This window comes from Arachis ipaensis, chromosome B01, assembly GCF_000816755.2.
Source record: "Arachis ipaensis cultivar K30076 chromosome B01, Araip1.1, whole genome shotgun sequence".
Classification (NCBI taxonomy): Eukaryota; Viridiplantae; Streptophyta; class Magnoliopsida; order Fabales; family Fabaceae; genus Arachis; species Arachis ipaensis.
In genome coordinates, this window is record NC_029785.2 from 11,008,212 (window position 1) to 11,024,743 (window position 16,532).

At 33.4% G+C, this 16,532-nt stretch overlaps 2 protein-coding genes across 2 annotated transcripts in view; both read right to left on the minus strand.

Annotated features, from left to right (window-relative positions):
* The window catches only part of LOC107646218 (dihydrolipoyllysine-residue succinyltransferase component of 2-oxoglutarate dehydrogenase complex 2, mitochondrial-like), a 5,836-nt gene extending 1,809 nt beyond the window's left edge, over positions 1 to 4,027 (minus strand). The window contains exons 1-5 of the mRNA XM_021107566.1: positions 3,984 to 4,027; positions 3,287 to 3,592; positions 1,029 to 1,123; positions 420 to 510; positions 117 to 227 (exon numbers count right to left, since the gene is read on the minus strand). Of these exons, the coding sequence (XP_020963225.1) occupies positions 117 to 227; positions 420 to 510; positions 1,029 to 1,117 (291 nt within the window). The 5' untranslated portion in view covers positions 1,118 to 1,123; positions 3,287 to 3,592; positions 3,984 to 4,027. The remainder of the gene's footprint in view (positions 1 to 116; positions 228 to 419; positions 511 to 1,028; positions 1,124 to 3,286; positions 3,593 to 3,983) is intronic.
* Positions 3,260 to 8,063, minus strand: LOC110262402 (dihydrolipoyllysine-residue succinyltransferase component of 2-oxoglutarate dehydrogenase complex 2, mitochondrial-like). Its single transcript, XM_021108021.1, has 10 exons — positions 7,987 to 8,063; positions 7,824 to 7,892; positions 6,176 to 6,236; positions 6,051 to 6,081; positions 4,813 to 4,874; positions 4,314 to 4,391; positions 4,129 to 4,184; positions 3,984 to 4,028; positions 3,551 to 3,592; positions 3,260 to 3,454 (listed from the first exon to the last, which is right to left on the minus strand). The coding sequence occupies exons 1-10, from the start codon at positions 8,035 to 8,037 to the stop codon at positions 3,260 to 3,262; spliced, it is 690 nt and encodes a 229-aa protein (XP_020963680.1). The 5' UTR covers positions 8,038 to 8,063.

Sequence of the window (16,532 nt, forward strand, 5' to 3'; positions counted from 1 at the left end):
AGAAATAATATTTTTTTTTCTTATCAGTACCAGTATTTTTATCCTTCTACAAATTATAGAGCCATTAAATTTTCTCTTCTTAATAAAAGTAACAGAAAAGGTTAAATAATACAAACCTTTGCAGTAGCAACAGCTACACTGATATCTATATAATCTCTGTATACAATATCATCACCATCAATGACTGCATTTACAATTGGCTGATGTTGGAGTGCACTAATAGCAGCCTGTAATAGATATAAAAGTTCTTGCATGGTCATGCATATTTAATCTGTGTTTTAAATTAATTTAAATAACTCATTTTAATTTTTTTGAATCTAATTTCTAATTTAAAATAAAATGAGTGGTGCTGGTTGCTCTTAAAATACACAAGAATTTTCAAAAGCAAATAGTCATTCTCAGTAATTTGATAAACATACTTTGATAAAACAAGACATAAGTCCCAATTTGACTCCATGCTTTTCAACAAATACTTCCTTGTAATCAGAACGAAGCTTCATCAGATTAGTCCTAACATCAAGAGGGGAAAAAAAAAAGTGAGGGTAGGTACAATGTTATTCTTAACAAATAATGGATTAGAATAGTTTATTTGGTCCGTATTTTCCTTTGAATTTTAGTAAATTTTTATGGTTAATTAACCAAACTAACACCTAATTGATTATTAGATTGAGGGCAAAACGAGACAAGATAAAGCAAATTAGAATTACAGATATGACAATTCATGTATTTTTTTTAATTTTGTGTTCTTATATTCTATTTGGTGATAAATATAGTAATAAAAAATATAATTATGAAAAATTAACAAGAATAATGAAAGAAAAAATAAAAAATAAGTTGTGTCTCTTGTTAGTGTCTCCGTATCCTTCATGTGGACACAAAATACACTAATTCAGTATCTCTAAACACATTGTTTCTGTCCATGTTTCTTCTGTGAAACATGATTTTGTGTTTTTGTGTCTCTATTTCAGTGTTTTGTCTCTATAAACAAATAGCCTTCAAAGTTGCACAAAAAAATAAATAAAACTCACATGTCAAGTTCATTGAAAGTTGTTAGCATTGCATATGTGTTTTGTGAATCCTTCAACCGTGTCATAACTCGCTTTCGAAGTCTTGTCATGGGAACCTTTAACGACGAAGGAGGACATCACTACACATACCATGAATGCTTGATGTGATAGATACATATATAAACACATTTGTGCCCAATTCAGTAAGTTTCTCATGCAAGAAATATATAGATATACTGAAACTTGAATCACATAAATTTATTTGACTAAGAAGAATGTGCTTTTTATTTTTTTAATATTCTTTTAAAACAAACAATTTTCATTCTTTATCCAACTTCACTCTTATCATAATATTATCCTTGTGAAATGCTCTTGTATATATCTATCAATTCTTCCATGAGACACTTACTAAAGAAGACTTTAATAATAGAGTAAAACTCCTTTTTGTTTCTTTTTTTTTTTTTTAATTTAGACAACCCACGTCTTAACGATGTATTCTTTCTCTTCATTAGACGCAGTGAGTTTTTTTTATGAGAATTTCCAACAAAAAGTATAAAAAATATTTATGTGTGACATAACTTGTATAACATACGTAGTTTTTATCAATCCTACGTAGATGATAACTATTTGATTTGGACTGTTTAACTCTTACATAATTACCAAAACGATATCCCAATCAAAAGGTTGTCATTTTCTTACAACATTATTTTATTGACTGTATAAGTAATAAACAATCACAATCAAATGGTTTTCGCCAAATCATAAAACTAACTTCACATATAAGCATTTTCCATCACTTTTTACTAAAAATTCTCATATAAAGACTTATACATCTAATGAAAAAAAAAAAGAATAAAGAGCAAATTGTCATTTTCTAATTGTTAAGATACAAGTTGTCTAAATTAAAAAAAAAAAGTATATATCCATTTTGGTTCTTAAAGAATTTCAAACCAGATATTTTAGTCCCGAACTAAAATTAATTACTCGAGTGGTCCCTAACAATTAATTCCGTCAGTCACTTAGGTCCTTGGCTCCGTCAACTCTAACGGAAGACAAAATGGTCCCTGACAACTCTAACAAAGGATAAAATGATCCCTGGCCCTTTATTCGAAAACGACACTGTTCTTCCCTAATTTTTATCATATCTCGCATAATCCTAATAATCATACTCTCCTTCTTCACCTTCATAGTCTTCTTTTCCATCTTTTTCTTCCTCCTCTTTAACTCCAAGATTAAGCCATGGTGTAATTGCCACACGTGTCGCACCTACCTCAACATGTCATGGACCACACACTTTCTAAATCTTTGTGACTGGTACATCCACCTCCTCTGCACTTCATCCACCAGAAGCATGCATCCACTTCCACGTCTTCGATAACATCACCTCCAACTCCAACAACGTTCACGAGATCCTCAAGACCAAGTTCCACAACTACTCCAAGGGCACGCCTTTCTCCAATCTCCGGCAAGCAATATAGATTGTTGGACATTAGGACATCATGAGAAGATTCTCCTTCGACATCATATGCAAATTCTCATTTGAAATAGACATCAAGTGCTTCATTCCTTCTTTTCCGGAGTCCAAGTTGATAGACAGTTTCGACCTCGCATCTAAGCTATCAGTACAACGAGCAATGTCGCTATTGCGGCTCATATGGAAATTGAAGCGATTACTGAATATTGGTTCGGAGAAGAAGCTAAAGGAAGCGATCAGAGTGGTGGACAATGTGGTGTCATGGAGATGATAGGGCAGAGGAGGAGGGAGATAACAACAATGACAACGAGTCTTAACAAATCAGATTTGCTGTCTAGATTCATAGGATTCATCGAAGACGACAAGTAGTTGAGAGGTATAGTCATTAGTTTCTTGAGTATGAATTGGTTGAGAACATGTTGAGGATTTTTTTTTTATGAACATTAAAGTTATAGAGTGTGTATTGTGTAGTTTGGAATTACAGTGTTAGACTGTTAGTGTTATGCGAGATATGATGGAAATCGGGAGAGAATAGTGGCATTTCTGAACAGAGGAGATCAGGGGCCATTTTGTCCGCTGTTAGAGTTGTCAGGGACTATTTTGTCCTCCGTTAGAGTTGACGGAATAAAGGACCTAAGTGACTGATAGAGTTAATTGTTAGGGACCAATTGAATAATTAATTTTAGTTAAAAACTAAAATATCTAATCTGAAAATTCTTTGAGGATCAAAATGGATATATACTCTTAAAAAAAATAGGAACCAAAAAGGATTTTACTCTTAATAATAAGAATAATTATCACTTACTCGTCTTTCTCCTTTGTTGGGTGGAAGTTGTGGAGCAATGTTTGCTTTAGGACTTTCCTTAGTGGTAACTGAAGTCTCAATTCTTTTAGGTGTAGCCTCAACATTAGGTGCTTTTTTCTTCTCACTGATCTTTTGGCCTGGTTGAGGAGAATCTTCTTCGGATTCACTCTCAGATGAAGATGAAGATGAAGATGAAGATGAAGAAGACGACGACGACGACGAATCCTGCTCTATCACTTCAGCAGAAGTTGAAATAATAGCTACCTTGTGACCTGGTTTAACTGTATCACCTTCGTTGACTACAAGCTATAATTAATATTTAATAAATCTTTATTAGAAAAATCACTCGAGTCCATTGTAAATCAATGAGAATACTTGTTCAGCAATAAATTAAAACTTGATGCCTTTTCAAAACTTAAATAAACAACTTTGATATATGAAATATTACGATTTTAATAAAAATAAATTTTAAAAGATGTAAATGACAAAATAATTTTTAAAAATACATTCTGTTTGATAAACCTAACCAAATGTTTAATTAATCTATTTATCACCTACTATATACGTTTGGTTCATAAAATATATTTTTTAAAATGTCATTTTATCATTTGCATATTTAAAATTTATTTTATTAAAATCATAACTTTTTGCCATACCAAATGATTATTTACTCTTAAAACTTCTAATTAATTAGTACCTTTAGAATTATGCCTGTTGTTGGACTAGGAACATCAATTGTAACCTGATACAAAAGTAAAAAATGAATTTAAATTATTACCATATCTATTAAGGAAGGAAATGTATTAATCAACTTGTTAAAAAATAATAAATTTGAATCATGCCTTATCTGTTTCTATTTGAGCTATTGTTTCATCAACACTAACACTATCACCTGGATCTGCTCTTGTGACACAAAACAAAACATTTGTTAATGGCTAATGTTTACTAAAACAACAACAATATAGTTCAAATTAAAGTTCAAACAAATGAGTACTAATATATAGAATTTGTTAGTTACTTAACATACTCTTTAAGAACTTGGCTAAAGTTCCATCAGAAATAGATTCTGCCAATGGAGGGACCAAAACATCAACCACATCTTCTTCTTCAAAAGGGAAACCAATAATTTTAAAAGAAGTTAGTGACATAATTTATTCAAAATATAAAAACAAACCTATGAAATGTTTGTACAAGTCACAACAAAACTAAGATAATAAATTGCCTAATTAACAAAACAGTTGCATTATGGATAAAATAAAAACTCCCTTGGATCATTAGAGAGATTGCATGTATATCATTAAGAAAGAAGTAGAGAAGAATCTTATATTATGTTTCTTGCCTTGGTGAACAATAATAATAATAATAATAGAACCATAGAAGTACCTTTAACTCTTGTCATTATTGTCATGTGAAAATATTTTATTTTCATTTGTAATAAAAACTTAAGTTGAATTGGAGAGAGAAAGAGAGAGATCCTTAAGCTAATTAAATCTCAAATAATAATGAGAGGCATATCAATATCTCACCACTGTTTGTAGAAAATTGTTTTGTTATTGTTTGCATTCTTGCCTCATGATGTGAAATCTCTCTACATTTCAATAGTGTAACATGAATTAAGAACAATAAGAAAACAATGTGAAAAGTGCGGAAATATATGATAACAAAAAATAATTAATCAAAAAAATAATGTTATATATCTAAGTTTTTTTGTTAATTAAGTTGGTCTAATATAACAAAAGTTAGTTATAATTAATATTATTTTAAATCTTATTGTTTAACTCTGTTGGAATTAGTTCATAAAAAGTCTTAGATATATAACATTATTCTAATAAACAACAGCCAAAATTTATCTTATTTAACATTTATTAATTTAACGATTCACGAATGATAAATAAAATAAATTTTGGCTAAATAAGTAGTTTTTTATTCTTTTTCCTCATTATTTAATTCTTTAGAACAAGTAAACTGAATATGCTATAAAATTAATTACACATTTAATTTTCTGGTAGTTATATCAGGGAAGAGACCATAAAAAAGTAAATGGAATAACCAATTAGATTTAATAGTAGCTACATTTAAGAAGTTCAACAATAGGAATTGGCTTAGAAGTTAGAACAAACTAACTCTTCATATTTTTATGTAAAGAATCTATGAAGATGACACTAATATCAAAAGTGCATGTCCTAAGAAACTTTTATTCATAATATTTCTTTAACAGAAAACTTTACATCCTCAAGCCCTCTAATAGACAAATTAGTAAGATGGTTATTAGCTTTACTAGTTCATCACTCCAACTACATTTCACTTGATTCAGTCTTGCAAATCATATCTAATTGTTCGATTGGAACTTGATGATTTATCTAAACAAATGCTTTGTGCTTTAACAAACTACAAAGTAATAAACAATAGATTATTTGTCATATTATTTTATAGAGACAAAAAAAGTTGTTCATTAGTGCTTTCTACTTTGATTAAAAATAAAAAAAATAAACAAAGCAAGTCTATTTAATTTACTTTTCAGATTATCTTTTAGGTAAAAACTCAGATACAGAATCATAATATAAAAAAATACATATTAAATACTTTTATATCATGGAAGTTATTGCAGGTGTCATATTAAATCTTTTAATTCTATTCTATACATTTTTACTCTGTATCAGAATAATCTCCTTTATTTTATAGAGACATCAAACAATAATAGATTATTCCATTCAGTAGCAATGTTCAGCCATGTGACTAATACAAACTCTTACTAACTACTGACCTTAAAGTCTTTAGATTAAGCCAACAACACCCTACAATAATAGAAAGAAAATTTATAACTAGTTGATTGATATTTAAGAAATAAGTTATGTTAATCAATTTCTAATAACCTATGCCAAAACATACCAAGTGAACTTCTATGGTAAAAATTCTGAACACTTCCACATCCACCAGAATGCAGTGCGATCTGTTAAACATAAATACAAGTTGGTAAAACTTCATGTTCACCAGAAAGTACCCACAATAAGAAGCTATCAAAAAAAAAAAGATAAAGTACCCACAAAACCTAGTGAACTTAAAGAAGATCCAACAACAATGAATTTTAATTTGTAGGTAGAAAAGTGCATATATTGTACATGAGAATTCCAGTACATATGTGAAATGGGCTAGTTTGTGGGGGTAGTATGTGATGAACATATATAACTGTAATTATGGGTTGAATTCATATTCTTGAATTATGATGGTGATGTACTCTTTTTCCTTTTTGGGGTTCTTTTCATTGGGTTTTCTCCAATTAAGTTCTTAATGAAGCCAAATCAATTGTGAAATTTCATATTGTTTTTTGAGGAATGCTAGGGCCAGCAATTTTTGTGATTTGTAGCCATCAAATAGCCATCAATGATGGTTTTAATGGTGTGAAATTGATGTGAGATTTCATCCAATGACTCACTTTTCTTTGCTGGTTATATGCTGGCCAGAATTTAACAAAGTTGCTGCCCCTAGACTTTTCCTTGTTTTTTCTCTATGTGGAAATGAAATTCTACTTGCTTGCCCACAGATTAGGTTTTAGTCACAATATACAATCCTTTTACACAAGTCTAGAGCCATAACAATAGGGCAGTTTATGCACAAATATCCTACGTTACTGTAGGGTTTAAAAAAGGACCCATCTAAAGTAGGGGCTGAACTAGGTTAAAATTTAGAGAGGGGCTAAATATTAATTTCACAATAAAAAAAGAGTAAAACAAAATTTTTAAGAATACTAAACTAGAATTTATATATAATTTATAAAAAAAATTTGAAGTTTAGGAGGTGATTGTCCTCCTTTTGTTGCATGAGGCTCTGTCCTTAACCTAAAGTGTGTAATATAAATATTTTAACAGGTAAATGATCAAATTTGATTTTGAAAAATTATTCATTTTTTAAATTAATCTCCAATTTTTTTTAATTAAATTCGTTCTTCAAAAGTTTTAAATTAATTGTATTAGTTTTTTTGTCATTTTTTTTGTTGACAGTGTCAAAATTTATTAATATAGCACGTTAAGTGATACTACAACACACACATAGAAATTTTAATTGACTATTAGCATGATAAGTTTATGAAATTAGATCAAATTAAAATAATATTGAGAAAAGAACTTGAAGCATTGAAATTCCTCAATTTAGGATTAATTTGATCTGATTTCATAAACTTATCATGTTAACTGCCAATTATGACTACTAAGTGTATATTATGGTGTCATTTAACGTGTCACATCAATAAATTTTGATGTCGTTAGTAACAGATAAAAGGACTAAAATGACTAATTTAAAAATTTTGAAGGACGAATTTGATTAAACAAATCTTTTGAGGACTAATTTAAAAAATAAATAATTTTTCGAAAACTAATTTAAAAAATGAATAATCTTTAACTTAATAATATTATATATAAGTGGCTAATTTGATGATTTGAACCACTTTCTCTACAAGAACCTAACAATAGATATACATATTGTGCATCTGTACTATTAAATCTGTATCAGTATATCATATATGTGAAGAAGAATTTTCTACCTTAATGGAAGAAATTCTACTAAGTGAAGAACCATATCGAAATTTCTTCTGCAAGAATCGACCTAAAAACTGAAAAATAAGCAAATGTGAAATGGTAAGTTTCACATCAAACTTGAAGATATATATATATAGATATATTGAACGTAATTGATTGATCTCTCACCATTTGAAATGAGCAGCTAGAAGCAACTCTTCGCCTAACAACATCAAACATGATTGATTACGTCGATGCTATTCTCTTCCTGATCTTCCTAAATAAAGATCCAATTCTTCTAAAAAAATTGAAGAAAATCATAATATCATCATCATCACCATCATTGAACATGAGATGTTGTTAGCAACACATCTATTTGGATTAAAAAAATGCAGCACACTCAAATAACATCTTGGATTTATTTAATTAACGACAACATGATCAGAAGGGGTTCATCTTCTCTTATAACCAGGTTTTGAGGGTTTGATTCTCACCTTGAATATGAAAAAAAGATTTAAGATTTTGGGTTACTCATTATATACCTCTGTGAACTAAAAAATTAAAGTTTTGATGAGAAAACAAACGATGTTCCAAATATTCCAAATGCGGAAATATTGAAGGAAAAAGAATGAAACCTACGCTTTAGCGGCGATCTGCGAGGAAACAATGCAATATTAGTAATGTACAACAAATTGCTTCAAACCTTCATATTTGTTTTATAAATTTATTTTATTTCATTTTTCTTCTCTTTCTTTTACTTTTTATTTTGCATTGAAAAGTCAAATAACACGCACGTGTTTTGACACTTAGTTAATATTAAGTCGATCCATACTTTCCCTTTAAATTGGACCTCCAAATTTTAATTTATTTAATTTAGTCTCTAAAATTAAAATTTATGACTTATATTAATTTTTTAAATATTTTTTTTAATAAAAATGTGTTTCTGTAGTATCTTGTCTTAGATAGTCATTACATATCAAAATATGATTTAATTTGATCACGTATAATAGGATAATAACATGTTAATTAATAACACATGACATTTTAATATAAACAATAATACTACATACACTATAAAAAAAATATTGAATATCATTAAATTTATTGTCAGTTTTAGCATTACACATTAGCATCGGATTTATCGATAGATTTATAGACGGTTTTGACACTACAAGAAAAACGCTAAATACTGTCGGATTTACCGTCAAATTGCATAATAAATTTGTTACCCTAAAAAATTACCGTCGAATTTGATTTTTCGACGGTAAATTCTATGGTTCTGAAAATTGAATCGGACCAGCTAGTTCAACCGGATTAACTGGAAACCGGTCTCCTAGCCGGTCCGAGTAAGCTCAAAAACCGTTTGACAAAAAACTGGTCGAACCGGCAATTAACCGGTGAACCGGCAAAACCGTCCGATTTTTTAGCGAGTTTTTGGTTTGAAAAAAACTCTGAACGGCGTCGTTTTGTCCCTATAAGAAAAAAAAAGAAAGAAAAAGGCTAAACGAACTAAGCTGAACCCTAATCCCTAAATCACCCATCGTACTCAGCAGCAACAACAACTCATCTATGTTCTCTTCTCTGCGAACCATCGCATAGCCACCACCACCAATCGAGCACCGCCACCGCATCCCGCAGCCACAGCAGCGACGGGTTTGACCACCGCATCATCGCTGACACCAAATGCCCAAATCCCTTCTCCCTTCTCCCTCACTCTCATCAGCCTCACTCACCAAAATGGCATAAAATCCTTAACCCATTACGGTGCTACTTCCCTCTCTCTCTCTCTCTCTCTCTCTCTCTCAGCCAACAGCAGTCACCGCCTCCGCCGTCGCCGAACTCTTCTCGTCAGCCAGAGGGTGTCTCGCCGCCGGCAGTGACAGATAGAGGGTGCTTCGAGCTCTTGGCCGTCCATCCTCGTCTCCTCCATGTCGTCCCTTTTGGCCGTCCATCCTTGTCTTCTCTACATTGTTTTCATCTTCGTCATGTGGACTTGCAGATCGAAGCGCGGTTGGCTAGATTCCTCCATTGTTGGTGAGTTTGCTCGATCCTGTCTGTCTCGCCGTTCCTCCCTTGCCGGTAGTCTTGCCGCCTGTTTCGTTCCTCCGTCACGTTAGTTTGGTTCCCTTGTCGTCGATAGCTTTGCTTTAGTTTTTCCCTTTTGTTAATTTCTATGATTTTGAGGTTCTATTTTTTAAAGATTCAACTCTATTTGCTTCAATTTATGGTCGTGTATTTTGTTAATTTTACTGAGTTACTGAAATCTGAGATCTGATTCTTGAGTTGCTGTTTTTTTTCTGTTTGTTGTGTTCTGAATCTGAATTCGGGTGAGTTGATATTTTTTTCTGTTTGTTATGTTCTGAGTTCTGACTTCTGATTAGAGTTGGTGGTGGTATGATTAATTTTGTCATGGTATTTTACATTAATCTGCATATGATCTGCATATGAGGACATACATGTGTTACAGCTTCTTTATACAAATTTGTTAGACCCAGCAGAAAGGTTGCAAAAGACATGCCCAAAAACAGAATAAAATAGTCACCCTCATGCCCTCATCTTTATTCCCTTCCATTTCAGCATTGTTAATTTTACAATAATTTCTTTCTTTAATTTCTCCTTTTACCCTAAATTTAGGAAATTAAACGTTGGTTTAGATTTTTTCTTATTTTAATTTCGAAAAGAATAAGAAGAGATCAGATTTTAGTTTACTTACCAGATATTGTTATGGTAACAAAAAAGGTCATGCTACATGTTTCATTGTATGTTTAATTTTTAATAATTTTATTTAATATTTAATTAAACCAGTTGAACTCCGGTCGAACCTTTGAACCAGTGAACCAGTCACTCTATCGGTTCATTAACCGGTCCAGTTCTTGCAACCTTGGTAAATTCGCAGGTAATTTTTGGAGGAAAAAACAGAAATTTTGGCGTGATCATTACCGCCGGATTTACCGGCGACTAAATCCGACAATAACATTGATCATGAAAGGTTGCGTTTTGGTCACACACAAAACGTTATCCGCCGGTAAATCCGATAGTAATGGTGCCTGATATATGAAGCGCAAATCGTCTTCTTCTTCATTTCGAATTTTCTCTCTATCTAACTCGCTTCCCTCTCTCTCATTATCACTGCCTCCTCCTCCCTTCTCTGTCTCCTCCTCCTCAGCCGCCGGCCGCGCTCATCGCCACCATCATTCGCACGCGTCACTATCTTCATCAAATCTCATCCTTACCTCCACTGCAAACTACCTCTTTTTCGAGACCTCCTCCTCCGCTCTCTCCAACGAGACGCACTTTGGCGGCCTCACCTCGCCGTCATCAGCTACGGTGTCACTGCTGCAACTTCCATCTCTCCCCTAATATCTTGTTTTGTACTTCATTTCAGGTTTTGTCAAATTTTCTATTAATCTTCTTATTTTAAATTCATTAGGGTTTAATTAGATTTCAATTCTTCGTTAGTAATTTAATATAGTTAAACTACTTTTTGCTGTTAGGTTGATTTAGAGTAAACTTAGAATTTTCTTATTAGGATTTTTCTTGGTTCATAGGTAATTAAGCATGTTATTATGATTTTTAGATTTGTAATTTGAATTTGTTTAAATTCACTGACTGATATTCTGTTGAACACTGTAATATAATGCTGAATTCTGTGTAATTAATGCTGAATTTAGTGATTTGATGTTGAAAGAATGGTTGTTAGATAAACTACTTTTTGCTATTAGGTTGATTTAGAGTAAAATTAGAATTGTCTTATTAGGATTTCTCTTGGTTCATAGGTATTTAAGCATGCTATTGTGATTCTAGGGTTTGTAATTTAAATTTGTTTAAATACATTGATTGTTATTCTACTAAACCCTGCAATATAACGCTGAATTTTGTGTAATTGATGCTGAATTTAGTGACTTCATGTTGAAAGAATGGTTGTTAGATAAACTGCTTTTTGATGTTAGGTTGATTTATAGTAAAATTAGAATTTTCTTATTTGGATTTCTCTTGGTTCATAGGTAATTAAGCATACTATTGTGATTCTTGGATTTGTAATTTGAATTTGTTTGAATTCATTGACTGATATTCTGCTGAATACTGCAATATAATGCTGAATTTTTTGTTGATTTATTTTTCTGAATTTCTATTAATTGGTATGCTATTTGCAGACATAACGATGGGTAGAGGTCTGAGGGATCAGGCTGCTGGTCATGGTCATAGTCGTGGTCAAGGTAGAGGGAAGGTTTCTTCCGGTAACCCTGGGAATTCTGGATCCTCTCCCTCTACTCCGAATATTCCGATGATGTCACAGATTGTAGGTTTAGCGAACCATCCGTTTATCATGGTCCTAAATCCCCACTATGTGCCTCCATCTACGGCAACATCGCCGCCTCCTACCTTTCAGCAGCTCGCTGCCACGACGACCCCGCCTCCAGCGACGGAAGCCGCAACCCCGGAGTCCTCTCACAGAAGTGAGGCAGCTGATTCCCTCTATCTCCTCCCATCGTACGGTTGACCATTTGGCCTAATGGCGGTACGGAGTAAGAATCACTTTGAGTCTTATATATTTTCTAATTATTGTTTTGCTGAAAGTGCCTGAAAATTAATTCTAATTTAGTGGATTTATGTTTGATTGCCTAAAAGTGTTTTCCTGTTTCCTGATCATTGTTATTGACGAAAGCGTTTAGTTATTGATTCTTGTTTAGTGAATTTAGGTTTGATTGATTATTGAATGTGTTTCCTATTTCCTGATCATTGTTATTACTAAAAGTTTCTGGTTAGTTCTTCTAGAAATGCACCAATACTTACCGTCGGATTGCCAGTAGGATTTTTATTTTTTATTTTTTTTGCCACTATTTAGCCACAATTAACAGTCAAATAAAATTAAAAGTCTTGTTAACGAAATTGTTATCAAAAATCTAAAATTATCAGAAATTAACTAATTATTTTGTTAAAAACAAATGGTATGAATACAATAAAATGTCACAGAAGTAGAATAATGTACCATAAATAAACAAAAATACATAAAATACTAACCATACTACAGATCTTGATAATTGTCGCCATCGTCGGCTGTGGCGTCATGGTTCCCCTACTGAGGCAGCAGCGTAGGTGCTGCCGTCGGTGCACACCAGCAGCGTCACTGGGGTAATCAGTAGTGCCGCTAGAAGCAGTAGCGCCGTTGCCTCCAGCATGCATCTGCTGGTTGTATTCCTCCATCTGCTGTCCTAGCTGCTCGAGCATCTCGAACTTCTCTGTCAGGTCTGAGCTAGCGGCAATGCGGGCAATAATCTCTTGATATCTCTGCTCAGACTGCTCCCGCTGCTGATGAAGCTCCTGTGTTAGCTTCAGCACCTCCTCCCTCAGGTCCATAACCTCCTGGGGATCAGCAGGGCTAATGGCAGAGGAAGCCGTCAACGAGGAGGAGCGGAAGCCACTGGCGAAAAACGAGCCCAACCCGAAGCGGCTATTCTTGTGGGGTTCAGAGGCGGTCTCACACCAAATCCTGTCGGGATCTACGACTGAGGTCTCGGAGCCGGCTTCGTTAACTCTACCAGGCAGCTGAGATTACTGGGTCACAGCCCCCAAACTCTACTGATACTCCTCCTGCATCACACACGTTAGTTGTGATTAGGATAATAGTTAAATAATTGACTTTAAACCAAATAAAGCTTAAATTAGGATTAATTTAAACTCACATAATGGGCCGTCGACTGTTCGTCAGCAAATCTCTCGTTGTTTGCCTTCAAAGTATGTGTATACTTGAAGGTCTCTGCCAATGTCGTCTCACAATCCAACGACTTAGACTACAAATTAATATATTAACCAAACAATAAAATGAACGAACAAATTAAAAAATGACAGACAAATATATATGAAGCAGGAAATCTCTATTCTACAGTTGAAAACATAATTTGAATTTTTTCGATTTAAATGAAAATCTTATAAAAATTTTGACAGAGTCTCCCCTAAAAACTGGATTTAGCCACCCTTGAAGGGTTCCATCAAAACCAAATTAACATTATTATTTTCACAGTCAAGTATTTTTCAAACAATTTCAGCAGCAGGAATCAGCAAACAGTTAAATAATCCAATATTTTTCAGCAATCTCAGAGCCTAATCTAACCTATTCTAACCTATCCTAACAACCTAAATCCACTAAAATTGAAAATTAGTTACTCTGAACTCTACTAACTAAATTGGGTAACTTGATCATAAAAAAGAAAATTGAAAATTAAACACCGTAAACTCTACTAACTAATTCATGTAATTACTATAACATAAAACAATGCCAAAATTCTTGTCAATCTCGTTTTCGTCTTCATGAAAGTCGCCAACCCACCTGTATACCTCGACGATCTAGGCGAAGCCCTGTTGACGATGTTCGCTAGACGTTGACGCTTGAATCCCTCGTTATCTCTAAAATGAGACTCCAGGTCACACTTCATGTTTGGACAGATCCACGAGGTTAAGTGGTCTTTTCCCTGACGAACATCACTCATCATCTGCTGAAAACCTTTAGCTGCCCAGTGGTCATAGATCTTCCGGGTCATGAGGTTATGCTCCGCATCCCATATGAATTTTAACTACACAAAATGATTCACCAACATTAGTTAGTTGGAATAAAATACATTTCAAATACATTAAATCAATTCTAACCAAATTGGGTTCTTACCGCCCACTTCTGAAACCAGCGCTCTCTGATCTCAGCTGGGATCTGCGTGTAGGTCGGCCATGAATGGCCGTACATGGACTGAATGACCTCAGATATCTCCTGCGTGCAAGCATTGGGGTTCGGTGCAAACCTATCATAGAACAAACCGCACAATAACAATCACATAAGATAAACAAACTTAACATAAACAAACTAAAGATAAACAAACTTAATATTATAAAATTAAACTCACAACTGCAAGCCATTGCGCCAAATTCTCAGTCAGATGACGGACAGTGGTGGAGGGCCATCCTACTCGGGGGCATTGGAGGTATCACCCACCGCAGGCTCTTTCGAGGAGGTTGCTACATCTGCAAAGGGGCATAGCAAAAGAAGGCACCCCGTTCGGGTTTGGGACCATGATAAATTGCTGGTCCGATGAACCTGCCTTTGATGTCACAGGGGTCGATGGGGTAGAGGGCGATGACTAGGCAGCCCTGGGAAATTCGGTGGCAGCCTGCCTCTACCACGACCACGTGTTCCACTCGACCTACCTCTACTGCCTGTAGTCATGTCTGTACAGCGAATATATTAATAACATATTAATAACATAACAAACACCAACAAATAATAACATAAGAAGAAACTCAAGAAATAACAAATAATTCAAAAAGTGGTTTAGTTTAGTAAATAAAAAAAAAAAGAAAGAAAAGGAAATTACATAGCGTTTTAGTTGCAAAATAATTAAATTAGACTTTCAAACCATTCTAACTTTATTCTAACAAAGCATTCTAACTCTCAAAGCATTCTAACTTTGTTAATTTTTTAAAATATTCTAACTTTAAAAGCATTCTAACAATAAAAAAAATTATCCTATACAAACTCAAGAAAACACAAAATAACATGATGAAACATCACTAGCAATACATAGGACAAAACGCTATAATTAATCAGCATAAATCAGCAGTTTCAGTAGCAATATGAATAAACATTAAAATAGTAATTTTCTAACAAAGCAACAGCAACAAGCGAATCATGAAAACAGTTAAGCATTGCTCAAACAAATTCAGCAACAATTCTTCAGCCAAATTAACAGTAAAATGTAGAATTAATGATTCAACTAATTCAAATAATTCCAGCAACAAGAATCGACAATCTCATATAATAATTCTAAATACATTGAGCGGAGATCAGAACCTATCAATCTAACTAAACTATCATAACCTAACCACCTAAAAATAATTTACAACATAAATTAATCTACCTAAAATCAATGAAAACTAATTCAATAAAAACCCCTAACCAGCTAAAATCAACTAAAATAGAAATCAATCTAATTAAACTAATTAGAGGAGAGAAGAGAGAAAATCTAGAGCAAAAATGGGCGGTTCGAGCAGCGGCAGCAGAGCAGCAGTGACAAAAACAGAGGACAGAGAAGGGGGGTTTTGAGCAGCGGCAGTGGCGGTCTTTCCAGCGGCAGCAGGGGGCTGGAGAGAGACTGAGGGGTGAGAGGTTAGAGAGAGAGAGAGAGGAAGATGAGAGAGTAAAGAGAGAGAAACGAATTCGAAATGAAAGGGAAGAGGATTCGCGGTTCGAATTTGGGGCATGATTACCGTCGGATTTACCGGTGGATTAATCCGACGGTAATATTGTGCGTGTAATCAAAATACAACGTTTCATTAAACAAGGTTCAGCGTCAGATTTATTCGCCGGTAAATCCGACGGTAGTTAGCGTGCCAAAAATTTTTTCCCTCCAATTGTTATCGTCGACGTTACCATCGGAACGTCAACTCTGATAGTAATATTTTAGGGTGACGAATTCCTTGCCAATTCTAACGAAAAATTTGTCGTTAATGTCTGATAGTAAATCTAACGGTTCTCAGTGTTTTTTTGTAGTGTATTTTTATGATTTTTTGTAAGTATAATTAAAGAAATGAAATATAAAATACTTAGAGTTTGATAATTTTATGCCTACTATTTTTTTTTTTTGAACTTTTTTCTTTGTGAATGACTGAAATATTTTATAAAAAATGAAAAAGATTTAGTAATTGAATTTTATGTTTAACTTTTGCATGCACATTTAAACAGTTATCCG